This window comes from Xenopus tropicalis, chromosome 4 (assembly GCF_000004195.4).
Source record: "Xenopus tropicalis strain Nigerian chromosome 4, UCB_Xtro_10.0, whole genome shotgun sequence".
NCBI lineage: Eukaryota > Metazoa > Chordata > Amphibia > Anura > Pipidae > Xenopus > Xenopus tropicalis.
The window spans coordinates 99360963-99380126 of record NC_030680.2 but is presented as its reverse complement, the minus strand read 5'-3'; the positions used below and the strand labels follow the sequence as shown (position 1 = coordinate 99380126).

General features: G+C 38.7%; 1 protein-coding gene across 2 annotated transcripts in view; it reads left to right on the top strand.

Annotated features, from left to right (window-relative positions):
- sec16b (SEC16 homolog B, endoplasmic reticulum export factor) overlaps positions 1-19164 on the top strand; it is an 89107-nt gene that overhangs the window by 22913 nt on the left and 47030 nt on the right. For both annotated transcript variants that reach the window (XM_031900967.1, XM_031900966.1), the window contains exons 9-16: positions 3887-3948; positions 5462-5597; positions 12349-12576; positions 13318-13415; positions 15729-15810; positions 16192-16309; positions 17060-17171; positions 18348-18453. In XM_031900967.1, coding sequence (XP_031756827.1) covers positions 3887-3948; positions 5462-5597; positions 12349-12576; positions 13318-13415; positions 15729-15810; positions 16192-16309; positions 17060-17171; positions 18348-18453 — 942 coding nt within the window. The remainder of the gene's footprint in view (positions 1-3886; positions 3949-5461; positions 5598-12348; positions 12577-13317; positions 13416-15728; positions 15811-16191; positions 16310-17059; positions 17172-18347; positions 18454-19164) is intronic.

The following is a 19164-nucleotide window of genomic DNA, read 5'->3' as shown; positions in this document are numbered from 1 at the left end:
TTAAAAGTTTGCAAAGCAATTAAAATTCACAATGCAATAACAGTCTAATGAACAATATTACATTGCGAAATGCACATTTATTTATTTATTATTCTTATTTGTGCTCACTTTTTTCCTTTTATGACTTTTATTATATCCCCCCTGTAAGTGTGTTATCTACTGGGCTAACAGAAGGGTGGAGACTTGCCAAAATAGCAGGAGCTCTTTGTTTTACCCAGTGGTTGCAAAATAAGACATCTGCCAATTTTGTGTGGAGGTTTGCTTCACGCCATTTTAGGTCTGCAAGGACACCCTGTTGAGAAATTCCTGTATTGCTGAAACACATATGATACCTTCCTTGAAACAGTTTGCCAGCATACACACCTATGTAGAAGGAATGAGCCTCTTTAAAGTATAAAATTCATACATTCAACTTGCGTAATCCAGAGCATGTTATATATAGTGATGTGAATGAAACTATTGATTTGCCAGATATTTCTGTGACTTGCCACATTCTCATTAGATGTTTTCCATAGAAGAGATTTTATTTTACTTAAGGTATATTTTGACTGTGCTTGAAAAGATGAGTGCCCTTGTAGTAACGAGAGACACATTCCTACAAATAATTAATAGCAGCACAATAGAGTAATAAAAGGTTTTAGCGTATCCTGAAATGATTTTATTATTCTTACAATATCCTCCCTTGTCAAGAGGAGATTAAAACACTTATAAAAGCAGCTCTTGGCGCTAAGAGCACTACACACAGTGTAAAGAAACTCTCCAAGCAGTCCATTTATGCCTAGGAAAATGCAGGACAGTGGTGCCGGTTAAACAAATGAGTCAATATTATTATACATGTTTAATAATAATTTTATTTATTAAGGACAAAATGGTAAAAAGTTACATACACTTATGTGGTAAATGTATCGGAACCTCTAGGATTCTCAGTTCATTTGAAGAGGAAATTAAAGTTAGGTGTTTCAATCACTGAAATTATATTCAGGTGTGTGTGTGGGAGAACCTGTTTTATTTAAAGAATTCTGATCTTAAAACATAGGTTTGTGGAAGTGTGTGATGGCTTGAGCAAAGGCGTTTTCTGAGAACCTCCAAAAACAGTTACTGATGCTAACCAGGCTGGAAAAGTCTCAAAACTATTTCTAAAAAGTTTGGACTCCACCAGTCCACGAACAGGCAGAATGTATACAAATGTAGGGAAATCAGCAGTACTGATACCCTCCTCAGGAGTGGCTGACCACCCAAGATCACACCAAGATGTTTAATACTCCTAGTTATCTAAAACCCAGACTAACATTTAAGGAATTAAAGCTTTCTTTTGCATTGATTGGCAAATGCCAGTGTTCATAAAACCACCATCAGGAGAACACTAAAAACAATGTTGTAAATGGAGCATTGTTGTAAGAATTAAGGCACTACTATCCAAAAATAAAATTGCTGTCTGTCTACAGTTTGCTAAAGACCCAGTTAATAAGTCAGAAAAGTTTGTGGACTAACTGGAAAATTAATCTTTTTGGTTTGAATGAAAAGCATTGTTTGGTAAAAGGCAAACACTGTATTCCAGAACATTGTCCCATTTGTCAAACATGGTGGTTGCAATATCATGGTAAGGGGCTGCTTAGCTGCCTTTGGGTGAGGACAGCTTGCCATTATTGATGAATACTGAATTGTACTAGCAAATTCTGAAGGAAAATATTAGGGTATTCATTCATGAACCGAAATTCAAGAGAAAGTGGGTCATGCAGCAAGACAAAGACCCTAAACACTTAAGTCAGTATACCAAAGAATTGTTAAAGCAGGAAAAACTTTTGTAATGGAAATGTTTCTGACCTTAATCCTATAGAAATGTTATGAAAGGACCTGAAGCAGGTAGTCTATGCAAGGAAGCCCATCAAGATCCCTGGGTTAATGCTTTTATGCAAGGAGGAATGGGCTAAAATTCCTCAAAGCCAGTTTGCAGATCCGATTAACAGTTACTGGATATGTTTAGCTACAGTTATTGCTATCCTATATGGGCACACCAGTTAATAAAAGATAAGGTTCACGTAATTTTGTTACATACAAATATGTAATTGTGGATTCTTTTTATTTTATACTGTGACTCGTTTATTTAATTGAGTTCTATTTTTTTTTAGGATTTCATGAAAAGCAGATCACAGTTTAGATCATAATTATACTGAAATAATACATTCAAAAGAGTTTAAAGAATTTCAAGCACCAATATATGTATGTTTCCCAAATAAATGGTGCAAAATATTAAATGACACACAGAAAAATGTGTACTCCGTTCCAACATGATTATATAGAATCTATTACTAAAAAAAAATCAAACTTGTGCTCTATACCATACACTCCACTAATAACCCCACCCCCACACAACTAGAATGCAGAGATCTGTCACTTGCATTCCATTATATGTTGTCTTTCATTCTGCACTTGCCTGTTTCTTGCACACCAAGATCTCTCCCATCAAATTATCTGCAATACCTATAAAGCCGTCATGACAGGGTCAAAGCAAAATACATGACATGACCGAGACTCAGAAATAGACGGTTATTCAGATTTAGGTTCGTGCTGCGGCTCCCAGATTGGCAGTTACTTGACAATTAGGTTGCTGATAGACAGGGACCTGGAAACTGAGTGATTTTCTGCTTTCCTAGCATAAGAACATGAGTGCAAACCTGAAAGCATGCCTGCCATTCGAATTGCTTGAAACTTGGCAGATCTGTACATAAGTTTTCTCCTCTCAAACTCTTAACATTTTATTATCCAGCACACCCCTGTGCCATCTTATGTGTGCATGTTTGATCCTAAAAATTACTACAGGACAGCCACAATCTGAATCCTACCAAAAATGACATCGTTTTGCTGCATGGTGCAGTGGAATTCTGTGAACAAAAACTATCTGTGGGGCTATATACTAAAAGGTGCAAAGTTTGCTACAGCTCTATTAATCTATGGCAACCAATTCACAGGGAGTATTTACTTGTCACCTGTTTAAAAGCAAACTTCTTATTGGTTACTATGTGTTCTTGCACCTATGCAAAAGGTACCATGCAATTTCTGCCTTTTATTACATAAGGGGGCTAAAGTAACAGCCACAAATCTGTTGCTTCAGAGAAAAATATCATTGCAAATATAATGAACAGCTTGCTACTACTATGGACAAAACTCTAATGAATAGCGAAATATACATTTACAGGTTTATTTGAGTTTGTAAGGATCTTGTGCTGGAAAACCACATTACTAACAGTTTCATTCATCTGAATGGCATACAGCAATACAAGCCTTCCTGTTTTGTACACTTGTGAGTGGGCAGTTTCGATTTATTTTAGTTTTTATTGTCATGTCATGGGATATATATATATATATATATATATATCCCAAATATAATATGTAATTCAGATTTTATTTTGGGTTCTTGTGTTGAGTGTTTAGGTTTTCAAATGGGAAGGTGCAATTAAGGCAGGTTTTCTTGACCTTTATGTTTCACCTGTAGTTACTGTTCCCTATGGTGTTAACCTGGACAGAGTAGATATAATAAATCAGTTCCAGCATAGATGTTTCCCTGTAGTTTTTCAGGGAACTTTCAGGGTATATTGCCCTTCTGAGGTGTGATGCATATAACAATGAAGCAGTGATCCAATAGAAACTATAAGATTTTGTTGTAAGTTCTCTTTATGCATTATGTTTATTTGATCTTCAAAAAACATTAAGACCATTAATGTGAAGAGGAAACAGAGGCTTCATCACACATTAAAAAAGGCTATCTATGTAAACTTTATGTAATTAGCGGTTAGAACTGTGATTCTCCTCTCTCCATTGTTATCACAGTTAAAACATGTCACTTGGATCTTATATGTATAAGTCACATTTTATGTTGGACTTGCAGGTGCTTCTCCATGACACAGTGGAACAGGAAGAAATGAGGAACTTTCCAGGCCCTGTGCAAAGGTAGGTCTGTCTGAACTGTATATCATTTTTGCGGTACATAGTAAGCTAGACTTAAAAAAATTTAGACTCAAAAGTTGGAATAATTTCCTTTCTGACTTCAAAATGGCAACTGAGTAAGTGCAAAGATAACTTAAACTGATTGTTTAAGATCCCTCTGCTTTTAGAAAAAGAAGGCATCCACTCCTCACCAAAGGGGTAACATTAATTATCTTAAGGGTCAGTGACAGCCACAAGTTTGGTTGCACTAAATGGACGAAAATGTTGCTCATGTTTTGGGCACATTCACTTACTGAGGTGCAGTAAGCAAACTGCAATATCAATATGACGCTTATGGTTTTTTCCCACAGTTCCGACATTGTGGATGCAAACGGGTGATTTTTTTGATGCAATTGCGCTGTGCCTTCTGCAGTTGCATCTGATTTGGCAAAGTGGACGCAATTGCATATGTGCTTCTTGCAGTTGCACCCGATATTTTCTGTCTGGTGTAATTTCTGGTACCTTCTTCTTTTGGAGCAAGTGAGCTGTACCTATTGATGTAGGGCACTGAGAGAACTGTGGACCTTCCTGGTCCAGAGGTGATGATAGCTCCATGGTTCCCCTGTGTCAATAGGCACAGCAACTCATGATCCAGAACGGCAGAAAGGACTGCAAGTACCTTTAATAAAAGTGATTTTACATGCACTGCAGAGATAAGTGCATGTTACCCACTGCATTTGCGGATGTAAATGAGCCCTATTGTCTCTATTCATTAAAGGTTCTTGCGTAAACTGATCTGCTGCTGCTGCTGCCTTTTGTGGATTTCAGTTAAAAAATGAATACAATACAATGAATAAAATAGGGACATTATACACCTTTTTCAAGATATGCTCAATGAATAGAGCACGTGCTGAACATACTTTTGCCTATTGTTTTAATTAACAAATATATCTGGATTTTTCGCAGCAAAATTTTGAGGAAGTTTCACAAAACAAATTGCCAATGGCGTAATATGGAATTTTGCTGCAAATCCGTGCCTGGCGAAAAAAATTTGCTCATCACTACTCTGAACAAAATGCCTTGTTCACAAAAGAAGGGGAGGGCTAAGGTCAGTGAAAAAGCCCAACTTTCAAATTAGCAAAAAAAATAGGAAAATATGGTTTTTCTTTTTTAAATTAAAACAGTAGGTAAAATGTAATTTCAACAGAAGTCTTATTTATTATTTTTATTTTTAGCAAAGGTGTGTTTAGGTGTATACCGTCCCTTTAAGTGATTTCCTACCAACTCCTCCCTGTGTGTGCATTAACAGGTGGATGCCTTGCCTGTCAATGCAAACTAAAAAAGAAGGAAGGAAGATGGTCGTTATTTTCTTTACTGGTGTAAATATGAAAACACTGTGTGTGACACTTGCGTAATTCTGGTGTGGTATGGATACAAATAAACTCAGTAAACATAATGCAGAGCTTTGCTGTAAACTAAGGAAAAAGATGCATTCTGAGCTAGACTTAAATGCTTCATGCTGTTCTCTGCTCTACAGGGAAGATTTACATAAAGTAGACATTATCAAATTTTGCCAGCACAATGTGAGTCGATGCCTCAAGACGAAGGGGAATGGAAGCTGCGATGAAGCTCTACTTTGGCAGATACTCCTGCAGATGTGTCGGCAGAATGGGGTATATAAGCAGCACTGCATTTTATCTTGACAAAGCAGCGATAGCCTAGACCAGGGGTCCCCAAACTTTTATACTTTTAAATATAAAAAATGTTGGGGAGCAACACAAGCATGAAAACAGTTCATAGGGGTGCCCAAAAGGGCTGTGATTGGTTATTTGGTAGCCCAATGTGGACTGACAGACTACACTTTTGATTTTGCAGGGCTCAGTGTAAATCACTGTAAACAGTAAAAATACTCAAAGTAAAAGCAAGGGGGATGGCGTTGTGTTAAACCGTCAATACTACACTTTTTTGTTTACTAATGCTCCTTCATAATGTGTGTAAGTAAGCCAATAATACAGCAATGAAATATTTGCAAAACCTAGCACAAACATTTGCTATATGAATCTTATAAAGCAGGGATCCCCAACCTTTTATACCTGTGAGCCACATTTAAAGGGAAAAAGTGTTGGGGAGCATGAAAAACATTCCTGGGGGTGCCAGTAAGAGCTATAATTGGCTACTTAATAGCCCCTATGTGGACTGGCAGCCTTCAGAAGGCTCTGTTTGGCAGTACACATGGTTTTATGCCTCTAAAATGTGCCTTCAAACTAGAAATTAAAAAATGAGCACCTGCTTTGAGGCCACTGGGAGCAACATCCAAGGGGGCTGGGAGCAACATCCAAGGGGGCTGGGAGCAACATGCTGCCCCTGAGCCACTGGTTGGGGATCACTGGCCTAGACCAATGGGTGCACAAAAGAAACCTTTTAATATGCACTGAATAGAGACATTAATATAAACATAAGAAACAGAGGGCACTTGTGCTTATAAGGTCAAGTGTTTATATACAGTGGTGTGAAAAACTATTTGCCCCCTTCCTGATTTCTTATTCTTTTGCATGTTTGTCACACTTAAATGTTTCTGCTCATCAAAAACCGTTAACTATTAGTCAAAAATAACATAATTGAACACAAAATGCAGTTTTTAAATGAAGGTTTAAGTTATTAAGGGAGAAAAAAAACTCCAAATCTACATGGCCCTGTGTGAAAAATTGATTGCCCCCCTTGTTAAAAAATAACTTCATTGTGGTTTATCACACCTGAGTTCAATTTCTGTAGTCACCCCCAGGCCTGATTACTGCCACACCTGTTTCAATCAAGAAATCACTTAAATAGGAGCTACCTGACACAGAGAATTAGACCAAAAGCACCTCAAAAGCTAGACATCATGCCAAGATCCAAAGAAATTCAGGAACAAATGAGAACAAAAGTAATTGAGATCTATCAGTCTGGTAAAGGTTATAAAGCCATTTCTAAAGCTTTGGGACTCCAGCGAACCACAGTGAGAGCCATTATCCACAAATGGCAAAAACATGGAACAGTGGTGAACCTTCCCAGGAGTGGCCGGCCGACCAAAATTACCCCAAGAGCGCAGAGACAACTCATCCGAGAGGCCACAAAAGACTCCAGGACAACATCTAAAGGACTGCAGGCCTCACTTGCCTCAATTAAGGTCAGTGTTCACGACTCCACCATAAGAAACGGCCTGCATGGCAGATTTCCAAGGCGCAAACCACTTTTAAGCAAAAAGAACATTATGGCTCTTCTCAATTTTGCTAAAAAACATCTCAATGATTGCCAAGACTTTTGGGAAAATACCTTGTGGACCGACGAGACAAAAGTTTAACTTTTTGGAAGGTGCGTGTCCCGTTACATCTGGCGTAAAAGTAACACAGCATTTCAGAAAAAGAACATCATACCAACAGTAAAATATGGTGGTGGTAGTGTGATGGTCTGGGGTTGTTTTGCTGCTTCAGGACCTGAAAGGCTTGCTGTGATAGATGGAACCATGAATTCTACTGTCTACCAAAAAATCCTGAAGGAGAATGTCCGGCTATCTGTTCGTCAACTCAAGCTGAAGCGATCTTGGGTGCTGCAGCAGGACAATGACCCAAAACACACCAGCAAATCCACCTCTGAATGGCTGAAGAAAAACAAAATGAAGACTTTGGAGTGGCCTAGTCAAAGTCCTGACCTGAATCCTATTGAGATGTTGTGGCATGACCTTAAAAAGGTGGTTCATGCTAGAAAACCCTCAAATAAAGCTGAATTACAACAATTCTGCAAAGATGAGTGGGCCAAAATTCCTCCAGAGCGCTGTAAAAGACTCGTTGCACGTTATCGCAAACGCTTGATTGCAGTTATTGCTGCTAAGGGTGGCCCAACCAGTTATTAGGTTCAGGGGACAATTACTTTTTCACACAGGGCTATGTAGGTTTGGATTTTTTTTCTCCCTAAATAATAAAAACCCTCATTTAAAAACTGCATTTTGTGTTTACTTGTGTTATCTTTGACTAATAGTCAAATGTGTTTGATGATCAGAAACATTTTGTGTGACAAACATGCAAAAGAATAAGAAATCAGGAAGGGGGCAAATAGTTTTTCACACCACTGTACATCCACATCAGGATGGTCACTGGCCCTGTAGGTTTCCATGAGCTGTGATCAGAGCTCATTTCAGGGAAGCAGCATAAGATGCATAGTACAAAGGGTTCTAATTAATAAAAAGGTAGAGAATTTTTACTGGGTTTACAAAATTATTTCATTTGGTCTAAATAAAACACATAGGGGCCGATTCACTAAAGGTCGTTAACGCATATCGCACAGTTTTTTGCGTTAAAAAGCGTGCTATCAATAAATACTGAATCATCAAAGTAATTTTGCATGCGCCAACACTCATATCGTATGTGCAAAAAACGCATTATCGCAAAGCTTTATTCTTATTGCACTGCGGTAATTATCGCATAGAAATAATACCACAATAACGCATGATTCACAAACACATATGAGTGTTAAACGCGTAAAATGTGGCGATAATTACTGTGAAACTTACCGCCTTCCAGGAGTAGTCGTTACTGAACAAAATTGCAGCTGGTGATTGTCTGTGGTGACAAGATGGAGTTTGCAGTCAGATTTTTTCAAGTATGTGATCCTTCTAGAGTGATGCATGCTTGTGTTTTCAGGGAAATGGTAATTTTCAGAACAGTAGTTTTCAGAAAGTAACTGCTACGTGCGTAATATGGTGCGCTAATATCAAGTGCAGTGAAAAATATCGCATGTGGCGGAAATTATCTTGCATGCATTAAAATATTGCTTAAAATCGCTCATCGTCAGATAAATAACGCCAAAATTTTTTTTTTAAGGCATGCTATAAATAGCACTCATTTTTTCGACCTTCAGTGAATCGGCCCTATAAGGTTTAGTGTTCTTGCCTAGGGCAGCATGCACCCAAAATACAATCTTGGGCACAAAGGCCCTTAGATGAACCAAGAAAAAAATTGTGATTTTGTCTGTTTATATATATAATAGTTCCTATTTGATATAAATAATATAGGCAATTGAGTGGGGCATGTGCAGTCAATGCACTTCATTCTCTTTGCAAGAATAAAAGGAATTTTGGGTAACACGTCCCCAAGCCATGTATTTATTCTATATAGCAGTGATGTCCAATTGGCGGCCCGTGGCCCCCACCTGTCTAGCTGCTGTGACTTCTTACCTTTGTTTGGAAGTATAGTAAGTATGTATGTATGTATGTATGTATAACTTTATTTATAAAGCGCCACAAGGGTACGCAGCGCTGTACAGTCTTACAGAATACAAAATTACACACAGGGAGGATGAGTGATATAATAAATAAATACAATAAATACATATATGTATATATATATATAAGTGCCATGTGGTATGAGACACAGTAGGAAGGAGGTCCCTGCCCCGTAGAGCTTACAATCTGAGTGGTTGGGTAACATACAGGCACAAACTGGAAGGTAAGAGTGCATCAGGTATGGGCATTTGCCCTTAAGCGCAGGACTGGGCAGAAGGTAACAGCTGAGTTTTTTCTTAAAGAGAGTGGGTGAGTTTTCCCTACAGAGGGATTCAGGGATAGAGTTCCAGAGGTAAGGAGCAGCGAGATAGAAAGGTTTAAGACGAGAGAGCGCAGTGGGTGTGGATGGTGTAAAGAGACGGAGGCTCTGAGAGGAGCGGAGGAGACGACCAGGAACATGTAGGGAGACCAGTGAAGAAATGTAGTGAGGAGCAGAGGAGTGAAGGGCTTTGAATGTCAGCAGAAGGATTTTGTAAGCTATCCTTTGCTTGACAGGCAGCCATGCTAGTGAGCTTAATTGAGGCTGAGCAGGATCCCTCTTAGGAGAGAGCAGGAGGATCCTGGCAGCAGAGTTTAAGATTGATTGCAGGGGAGAGAGTAAGTAAAAAATGATATAAAGAACATTTTTTTCAATATGATTTCTGCATTATTGGGTTACAAAGCTAAATATTGTCCCATTGAATTAAAAATATAAATAAAAGAAACAAAAAGATTTCTAATTCTTCATGAACATCTGGTAGAACAGCGCTGCCCAACTTGTGGCCTGCGGCCCCCCCAACTGTCTTGCTGCTGTGACTGCTTACATTTGTGTAAACTTTAAATGGTATCAGTACTGACATTAATTGGCCCCCTGCATTGTCCACACCTCAGATTCAGGCTTTAAGCCCCTATATTGTTTAAACTTGTAATCCTCTATACTGTTCACACCTTTTAATCTTTGCATTGTTCATCCCCTGCCTTGTTTACAACTCGGACCCCACATTGTTCACCTGTTCACACCTCAGGCAGACTGTAGGAGCAGTGCTGGCATTGTGTCACTGTATGTACTGCCTGCCCTATGCTGCCTTTGTGTATGGCACACACAGGCAGCATAGGGCAGGCAGAGTATGGCACACACAGGCAGCATAGGGCAGGCAGAGTATGGCACACATGAGCAGTATAGGGCAGGCAGAGTATGGCACACACGGGCAGCACAGGTCAGGCAGAGTATGGCACACACGGGCAGCATAGGGCAGGCTGAGTATGGCACACACAGGCAGCATAGGGCAGGTAGAGTATGGCAGTACTCCGCCTGCCCTGTGCTGCCTGTGGGAGGTTAACCTGTCAGGGGTTTGTTCTGGGAGTTTGCTAGCAGTTGGAAATAGCCATTACCGTATATACTCGAGTATAAGCCGAGTTTTTCAGCACGCAAAATATGCTGAAAAATTAACCCTCGGCTTATACTCGAGTTACGGACCCTCCTGACCCCCTGCTGGTGATTCCCGCTGCCCCCGCCAACATGACAGCCTACCCTCAACCAACTCTAAAGCCCCACACTGCACGGACAAAAACTCCTGCAAAAGTCGCAGTATTACTTACCGGCACCTGCGACTTAAAGTTCCCTCAGTCCCGCTCTCTGCCTATGCCAGCTTCCCAGAACTGCCATCCTGCTAACTGTGAGCTCTTCTGCTGTGCTGGGCGCTCTTCTGCTGTGCTGGGCGCCCTTCTGCTGTGCTGGGCGCTCTTCTGCTCTGCTGGGCGCCGCAGTCGCGCCAGTGACGTCACGCGCCCCCTTCAGTTACTCATGGCCTTATCTTACAAGGTGTAAGATAAGACCATGAGTAACTGAAGGGGGCGCGTAACTGAAGGGGGCGCATGACGTCACTGGCGCGACTGCGGCGCCCAGCACAGCAGAAGAGCACCCAGCACAGCAGAAGAGCGCCCAGCACAGCAGAAGAGCTCACAGTTAGCAGGATGGCGGTTCTGGGAAGCTGGCATAGGCAGAGAGCGGGACTGAGGGAACTTTAAGTCGCAGGTGCCGGTAAGTAATACTGCGACTTTTGCAGGAGTTTTTGTCCGTGCGGCGTGTGGGGCTTTAGAGTAAGGCAAGATGGTATTAGAGGGATGGGCTGTAACTATAACTTGTGTATCCTGAGGCAAGATGGTATCAGGAGGAGGCTGCATCTTTGGGGTTTGTATATCCAAAGTCAGGGCTGTAAATGGAAATATACATAATAATAATATAAATAATAGCTGCCCTATTATTAAGGATAATAACTGTAAATAGTAGCAGGCACACAGCATGTTCCAAACAAGGTACTTGCCATAAGGATTTATATCTATATATAGTATGTATAAAGTGCAAATGAGTTCCAGGGTTGGACTGGACTTTTGAGTATATGGTAACAACTGGGTCATCTCTATTTAAGTGTGGACTTTGTGAAAACTCGGGTATATAGACAGCAGCAATAGGTTAATGTCAATATGCTTTCTGCTGAGAATGGGGGGATCTATGTCAGTTATCTATTATCAGTTCTCAAGCAATATTGTGTAACAAGATTATCCTGCTGTACTTCTTGTGCTTTGTGTTCTGGCTCGCTCGCACCAGCCCTACTGGTGACACCCTAGGCTTATATTCGAGTCAATAGGTTTTTCCAGTTTTCTTAGGTAAAATTAGGTACCTCGGCTTATATTCGGGTCGGCTTATACTCGAGTATATACGGTATATGGCCATTATATGGTCCCTAAATTGTGTAATTATATGGTGGGGTTGCTATGATATCTACAGTGGAGGAGGAGGCATATGGATTTAAGGGTATGTCTCAATATGACATAATATAATTATTTCACATATGAATGAAGGGTAATATCCTTATAGTAAGTACCAACCATTTGGGGTTTTGCTATGCTACCACCATAAACGTGGGTATGGTTTTAAAAGCTCTTGTGATACCATAGGTGTGGTTTGAAGTGGGTGTGGTTTAAAAAAGGGAGTAGTAAAAACTGGCTTCCATTATTGGCCCTCCACCATGTAGGCCACAAAACATCCGGCCCTCGGTACCACAGAAGTTGGACAGCACTGCTATATAGGATATTTTGCTGAAACTTTGCATTTCTTCTTTCTGTAGTGTATGGCTGGGTCAGATGTAGCAGAACTTCTGCTACAAGACTGGAAAAAGGAAAGGTACCAAGTAGAGAAACATGAAGCTAACCTCATCAGCTTAAGTGAAGACCCACCACTGATACCAGACTGCTTCCAAGCTGATCTTTTAACAGGGGAAATGCCATCGGCTTCTGAGACCTATGCAAAAGCTGTGGAGAAATTCACCAAGCTGCTGTTCTTTGGTCGGAAAAAAGCAAGTTATTTTACTAGACATTTTATCTTATCATTTAACTGCTGACATACAGACATTCAATGCTCAGTTCATCTATTTCTGTCCAATAAATATGACCTTTCCATCCTGCTGCTCTTCCATCAGTATATTAATGTTTTCTTATTGCCCATAAATAGTATCTACATGTTTCATAGAAATTTCTTGAGGTTTCTCAATGGTTGCTATAGAGGTCTATGGAAACCTTCTTATATAATATAATAATTTCTCAGCCATTGTAATTTTTCAGAAAATTGATGCTAGAAATAACAAATGTAAGACATTAACCCACTAGTGAAAAACAACAAGAAAAAATCATTGGGAATTCTCATAGTCCCATGTACAGGAATGGGATCCCTTATCTAGAAACCCATTATCCTGAAAGCTCACAATTATAGGAAGAACATCTAGAATTGAGTCCATTTTAAGCAAATAATCCTAATTTTCTAAAGTGATTTCCTTTTTCTCTGCAATAATAAGACAGTGCCTTTTGCCACCATATTGGCAGCAAAACAATATAAATGTTTTTTGTAGCAGTTATGAAGATCCAAATTACAGAAAGATCTCTGAAATATCCCAGGTCCCTAGCATTCTGGATAACAGATCATATAGCTTGATTCTTTAGACGACACATCCTTCCAAGCAAGTTGGCTCCTTTTTCTTTTCTTTTCTGTAACATTCTGATCCTGTTTACTGTTTGTTACCTACTACGCTGTTGACTTTAAGGAGGCGTTGGATTGGGCAATGAAGTCTCAGATGTGGGGACATGCCTTATTTCTATCAAGCAAAATGGATCCAAGAACATATAGCTGGGTCATGGGGCGGTAAGCATTGACTTCTAAATCTACATTTGGGGCCTATTTATTAAACTATGTAAAAGAGTGGCAATCAAATATACCACAATGACTTACTATAAGCAGCCACTTTCTCTGTACCTTCAAGCCAAGATATGCTTGCCTTATCATTTGTTGAAAACTCTGGATGTGGGCAGTACAGGTTCCCGACTGGGTTTTTCTGTGATTTCGGTAGTATATGAGCGGCAACCTTTCTACGGCTCTCAAGCAAATAAAAGCACAGGAAGAATATTTTGTTAGAAATCTGTTGAATAGTCTAAGCAGTGTTTGGCTTTCCTTGAGGGATGCTGTGCTATTAGGTTAATTGAATATACAGACAACTTTACCAGAATATCATAAACTGATCTGCATATCCAATACATTACCCCTTAGTCTTTGTTTCTGTGCTGACACCGAGGGGAGCTGATCTAAAGTGACAGGCTAACTTACACTTGCTGATTTTCCAGGGGGACTGCTGCAAAATGCTGTTGTAGGAAGAGTACTAGCAATGTATGGTGACTTCTCATTGAAAGCTTAATACTCAGTTAAGCCCTATGTCCTCCTTAGGGAGAACTGCTTTGCGAAAGCTGCCAAAGCGAAGCATAGTGTGTTAAATAATTCAAAAACAGATTAAAAAAGAAATTAAACTGGAAAAGTGCTCAGAAGAACACTCTGAGCATATTTACCTTAATTTCTCCAGGGGGTTTATACCCTATTAAAAAAAATAACACAACTTTTATTATTTTATCCAAACGTGAAAAGTTTCAGAACATTTACATGCCAAGGATACTACATGAATACAATCAAAGGCTCAGATTTGACATTACTGTAGGTCAATAGAAGTATTTGAGACAATTTGAAAAACAAAAAGTCATTTTGTATATGATTCTGTTCATTGTGGCTATATTATTGTATCAACCTGTAACATTCTAAAGAAAAGCAAATTACAGGTGACACAGTTGTCACTATCACCTAAAAAATCTACATAGTAAATATGATTTTTAAAATAAAGGTGCCAAGACTTTGCCAGTGTAAGGTCTACTTTAGTTGAAGTTATTAAATCAGGGTCCACCATGTTCACCACGTTTTAGAGATCCTTGAAAACTGTAACTTCATTGCCTTACACAATGGAAATGTATGATGGCTTATTTATTTAACAAGGCCAAAACTTCAGATTGATAATAATATGCACATTTGTTTTACCTACAATGCAACATTATTTCCCTCAATTTTAGCCTGATTGTGCCTGGCAGAGGCCCATGCAAAGTTTGGTGACAAAAATAAAAAAAGAGATAAAAAAAGGTGTAAAAGTTTTTGCCTTTTAGTAAATTCCTTGCATGTGGCTGCAACTTGAGCCTGCTATGTAAGGCACTGCACACGAACAGTGTGTGTGCATATGCTAACACGCCTTTCAGTTTTGTGTGAGTCAGGTCAAGAGTTCCACAGATACAAAACGCTTGCTAACTTATCAGCTTCTGCTGACATACTGTATCTTCTTCCATTGGTAAGCAGTCATGTTAGTCTTGTAAGTGGGCAAAGAACCAGCAGGATGGAGACACTCTGTACATTCATGCTAGAATCAGGTCTTTGTCTTGTCCCCATACCCTATTTCACTTCAGAAGGTAAATGGCGGTAGAGGAGAATCAAATGTTTACTTTCAGTACTTTCTGGGAGTAAAAAGAAACACTGGAAATACAATGGCAGTATCAGTCTTGTTTCTGTTGCACATCTGCATCTGCACAGTTTGCACCTTGCTATTATAAATGCAGTGCTATAAGAATGTAGATTCCAGACCAGGGTTGGACTAGGCTTCTACAGCCCACTAAAGAACCTGACATTAAGGGCTTAATAGCTTATGGGAACTGCCCTGAACTGGGGCACCTTGAACTTGGGCAAACTGGGAGATCCTCTGATCCTCAGTCTAACCCTGAAATAGACTTCCTGAACCTCTTCCTGCGGTCTACATTTTGCCTGAAACTTTAACTTGGTGGATGATCGGAAGTGTATTTTACAAGCAAACAGAAAGAAACAAACAAAATTAAGAAACAAGAAAGCGTTATACTATTGGTAATTACCTGCAAAAATAATATTTTGAAAGTGCAAGCTATTACTTTTGAGAACATTGATTGGTTATTGACTGCACAGGAAAATATTGAAAAACCATTACTTCCATGAGGTGGAATTGACCAGACATTACTTGCAGATGAATTCAGCTATTCAGCATGTGTTTTTTTAGTCCTACTTGCTACACAGTTTAATTAGCAATTCTGTTACAGTGATGATCTTATTGTTACTGCTTGTTAGGTTCACCAGCACATTGGCACAGAATGACCCCCTGCAAACGCTCTTCCAGTTTATGGCAGGGAGAATACCACAAGCAGCTATGGTAAGACTAGTCATTTCACATGATAATGCACCAGCTGATTAATCTTCCAACACCAAGAAAATCTAATAATAATAATATAGTACCATAAAAGAGAGCATATCCATTAATAATAATCAGGGTAGTGCAAATTTAAAATAAGACATTTTTTTAAGAGATTGGCAGTGTGATTTTTGATATGCTCTTGGTGCCACCTATTTCATTAGTGCATGATTTTGCACACCACTCGTATAAATAATCATATTAAGTAGTATTATATGTAAGTTGTATCATTTTTATATGAGAAAATGCTCTGATTTGCCAGTCGTTGTACAGATTTCTAATGTAATAATCATATCTACAAGCAACCAGGTTTTCATTACATCATAAGCATTATTTTGACAGAGCTGCGGTGACTCCAAGTGGGGAGACTGGAGGCCTCACCTGGCTGTTATTCTGTCCAATCCAATGGCAGATTCAGAAACGAATCGACGTTCTGTTATAACAATGGGAGACAATTTAGGTACAGTTTAAAGACAAAACTTGAAGCTTTGGTGTATATATTTATGATCTCAGGAAATAATTCATTATTAATTATAAACTATAAATATGAATTATTCTTTCTTAAAGAGATTATGTTATAATTGAAATATGACAAAGGTGCATTGTTTATAATTGAAGCTGATGAGGCAGTGTGAGAAGGAGATTCATAGCAAGGCAGTCACACTTATAATGTTACCAAGTAAATGACCCTTTTTGTCACTAACATTAATTGAATAAATGTTGTAGTAATTAAGGTGAGGTATATTTACAAGCAATGGAGTGATTAGGTAACACGTGTTCACTGGGAAGCTTTGTGCACTTGAATACCAGTATAATAAAAAACTTTCTTGTGAGGAAACTTTAGATACAGCACCATATATATTTTTCCATTGGCGATTTACCTTATTGCCAGTAAGAAAGGATTTTGGGGAGATTAGTGGCCTGATATAACTGTGGGCGACAAATCTCCCAAAAAGTTAAATTGCCTCTCTTTGTAGCATGGTAAGGTTAACCATTCTTGTACTATCAGTGAAGATGTTGGATAAGAGGCAGCCTTTCAAATAGCATAAGCGAAGTGTCTGATATATTTCTCTTGAAATTACACTACAAGGCTGAACTGGGGAGGCCCATTTTCCAGTAAATACATGTTTGAAAGGAATTTTATGATAATGCAAAACCAAGGCATTCTTGGAGTATCATCTGACACATTTTTTTTCTACTAAATATTCAGTACTTAAAGGCTTTACAGAGGCTGGCCACTGTTGCTACCTGTCAGCTGGAATTGCTTATGGCCAAAATTGTGAGAATTCAGATCTTATTGTTTTGTTGGGAAGCAAACACAAGTAAGTAGTACCCTTGGATCACGGTCACTTTTTCTGTGTTTTTAAAAAGTATGTTTAATCACCACCATCATTTTATATGTGTATATATATATATATATATCTCACAAAAACATAGCGCACTCCAGGGACTTTTCTCTAAAAGTTCAATCTTTATTCCATCTATGCCATCTGATCAATGTTTCGGCTCTGGTCTAAGCTTTTCACAAGACTGGAGCCCAAACGCTGATCAGATGGCATAGATGGAATAACATAAGTTGATGTGTATGGACACTGCTTTATGTTGTTTCTCACACAGGAACTCATTGTAGGTTAACTTTGGTTTGGGGGATAAGGAATTCTACTTTAGCCTGGAAATTCTCAAAGCAGCAGTTCCTTTGTATGTTGCTCTTAGCTTAGCTCTTTTTCAATTACCCTTTTTGAGTGATTTATGTGATTGAAAACTAAAGCTTTAAAAGAATATAATATTTACAATGTAAATTATGATGCCTCCCATGTCTTTTCACTAGTTTTGCTTTTTGTTCTTCTCCTTTTGATATATTTGCGTTTGCATTTTGCAAATGTCTTGCTCATTTTAGGAATTGTTCTTGAAATTGGAATTGTGCAACTTATTTCGACACTGTTTACACTCTCTGTAGATCATAATTAGGTTTGTCAGATTCTGTAGGAAAGCACATTGGTGCGCTTGAACTTGTGAACACTGAAAAAAAAGGTTAAAAATGAAATTTTCAGTGACATTAAACAACTGAAAAAAAAATTAAATGTGAAAATAAAAGGAAAGGGGTGAGTAGTTCAGAACACTGAATTTCAGTACTGAACTTGGGATCCATGACAGATTTATTGCAAATGTGGGTTCATGCAATATTTACATACAATACATACAATTTACAATATTTAAAATCACTATGTACTGTATGTAAGTGAAGGAGCAGTTTGGTAAGCAGCTGTATAAAAACTCATTATACTTTGATACCATTAGAGGGCAATGCTTAGCTATATATTAGTTCTACAGAATGTTTCATTCCCATGTTTGTCATAGATTGTTTCTTTTCTCTGTTTCCTATTTTTCCCTGTATCAACAATCTTTTTATCTTCCCTAACCTCATGATCTGTCTATATGACCTCCATTTCCCCCTAAGTATTGCATTGTGATCACTGCACTTCACTTTCCTCTTTCAGCAAGAGTTTTCAGAAGTTTGCCAGCTTAAGGAACATCCAGTGCACTGAAATTCTGGAATATTGCCAAAGCTTGAGGAAACCCATGCACTGTATGCCTTCATTTCAGGTAAATACTTTAATAAACTAGCCATCTTAAAGGGCAACTAACATTTAATGTTCTACATATAAATATAACACAGTGGCAGAAATTTCTGAGCTTGTAGTATTACTTGCATAAGGTCGCTATACTTCTAGCCATAGACTGGAACCCTATAACCTGAGTACAGAGTTACTCTCTGAGAGTATTCTCTCTACCCCTTTTTTATTTGTCATCATCCCAGAGCAAGTTCAGTGCGTGTGCACTGGGCAGTTGTTAGTGATGTTGTTGCCCATGGCAAGTATTGATCAACATATTTTGTTTACCCCTAATTATGTGACTGTCAGTATACCATCTTGATAGACAAGAGTGCAAAGATCTATAGGTGACATGTTAATGCGAGAAGATTATTATTTTTTACCTTGTGGCTGTACATCAACTGTATAACTATAATATTTTGCTGCCATTTCTAACTGGGTTTATGAGCTTCTTTCATATTCTTTCTGCATAAATATAAACTGCCTAGGAGTGTTGTTGTAGTCTTCAGATCTTTTCATCATATGATGAAAAACATTAAATAAAGCCACCATTTTCTCAGAAAATGTTCCCTTTTACATATTGATCAGTCATATCACATAGTTATTGCTACACTTGGGTACAGTATGAGTTTACTTTGGGCTCCAATTCCTCTGATAAGCCCCTACAAAGTAGCGGAACACATCAGCAGGCAACTCAAACTTT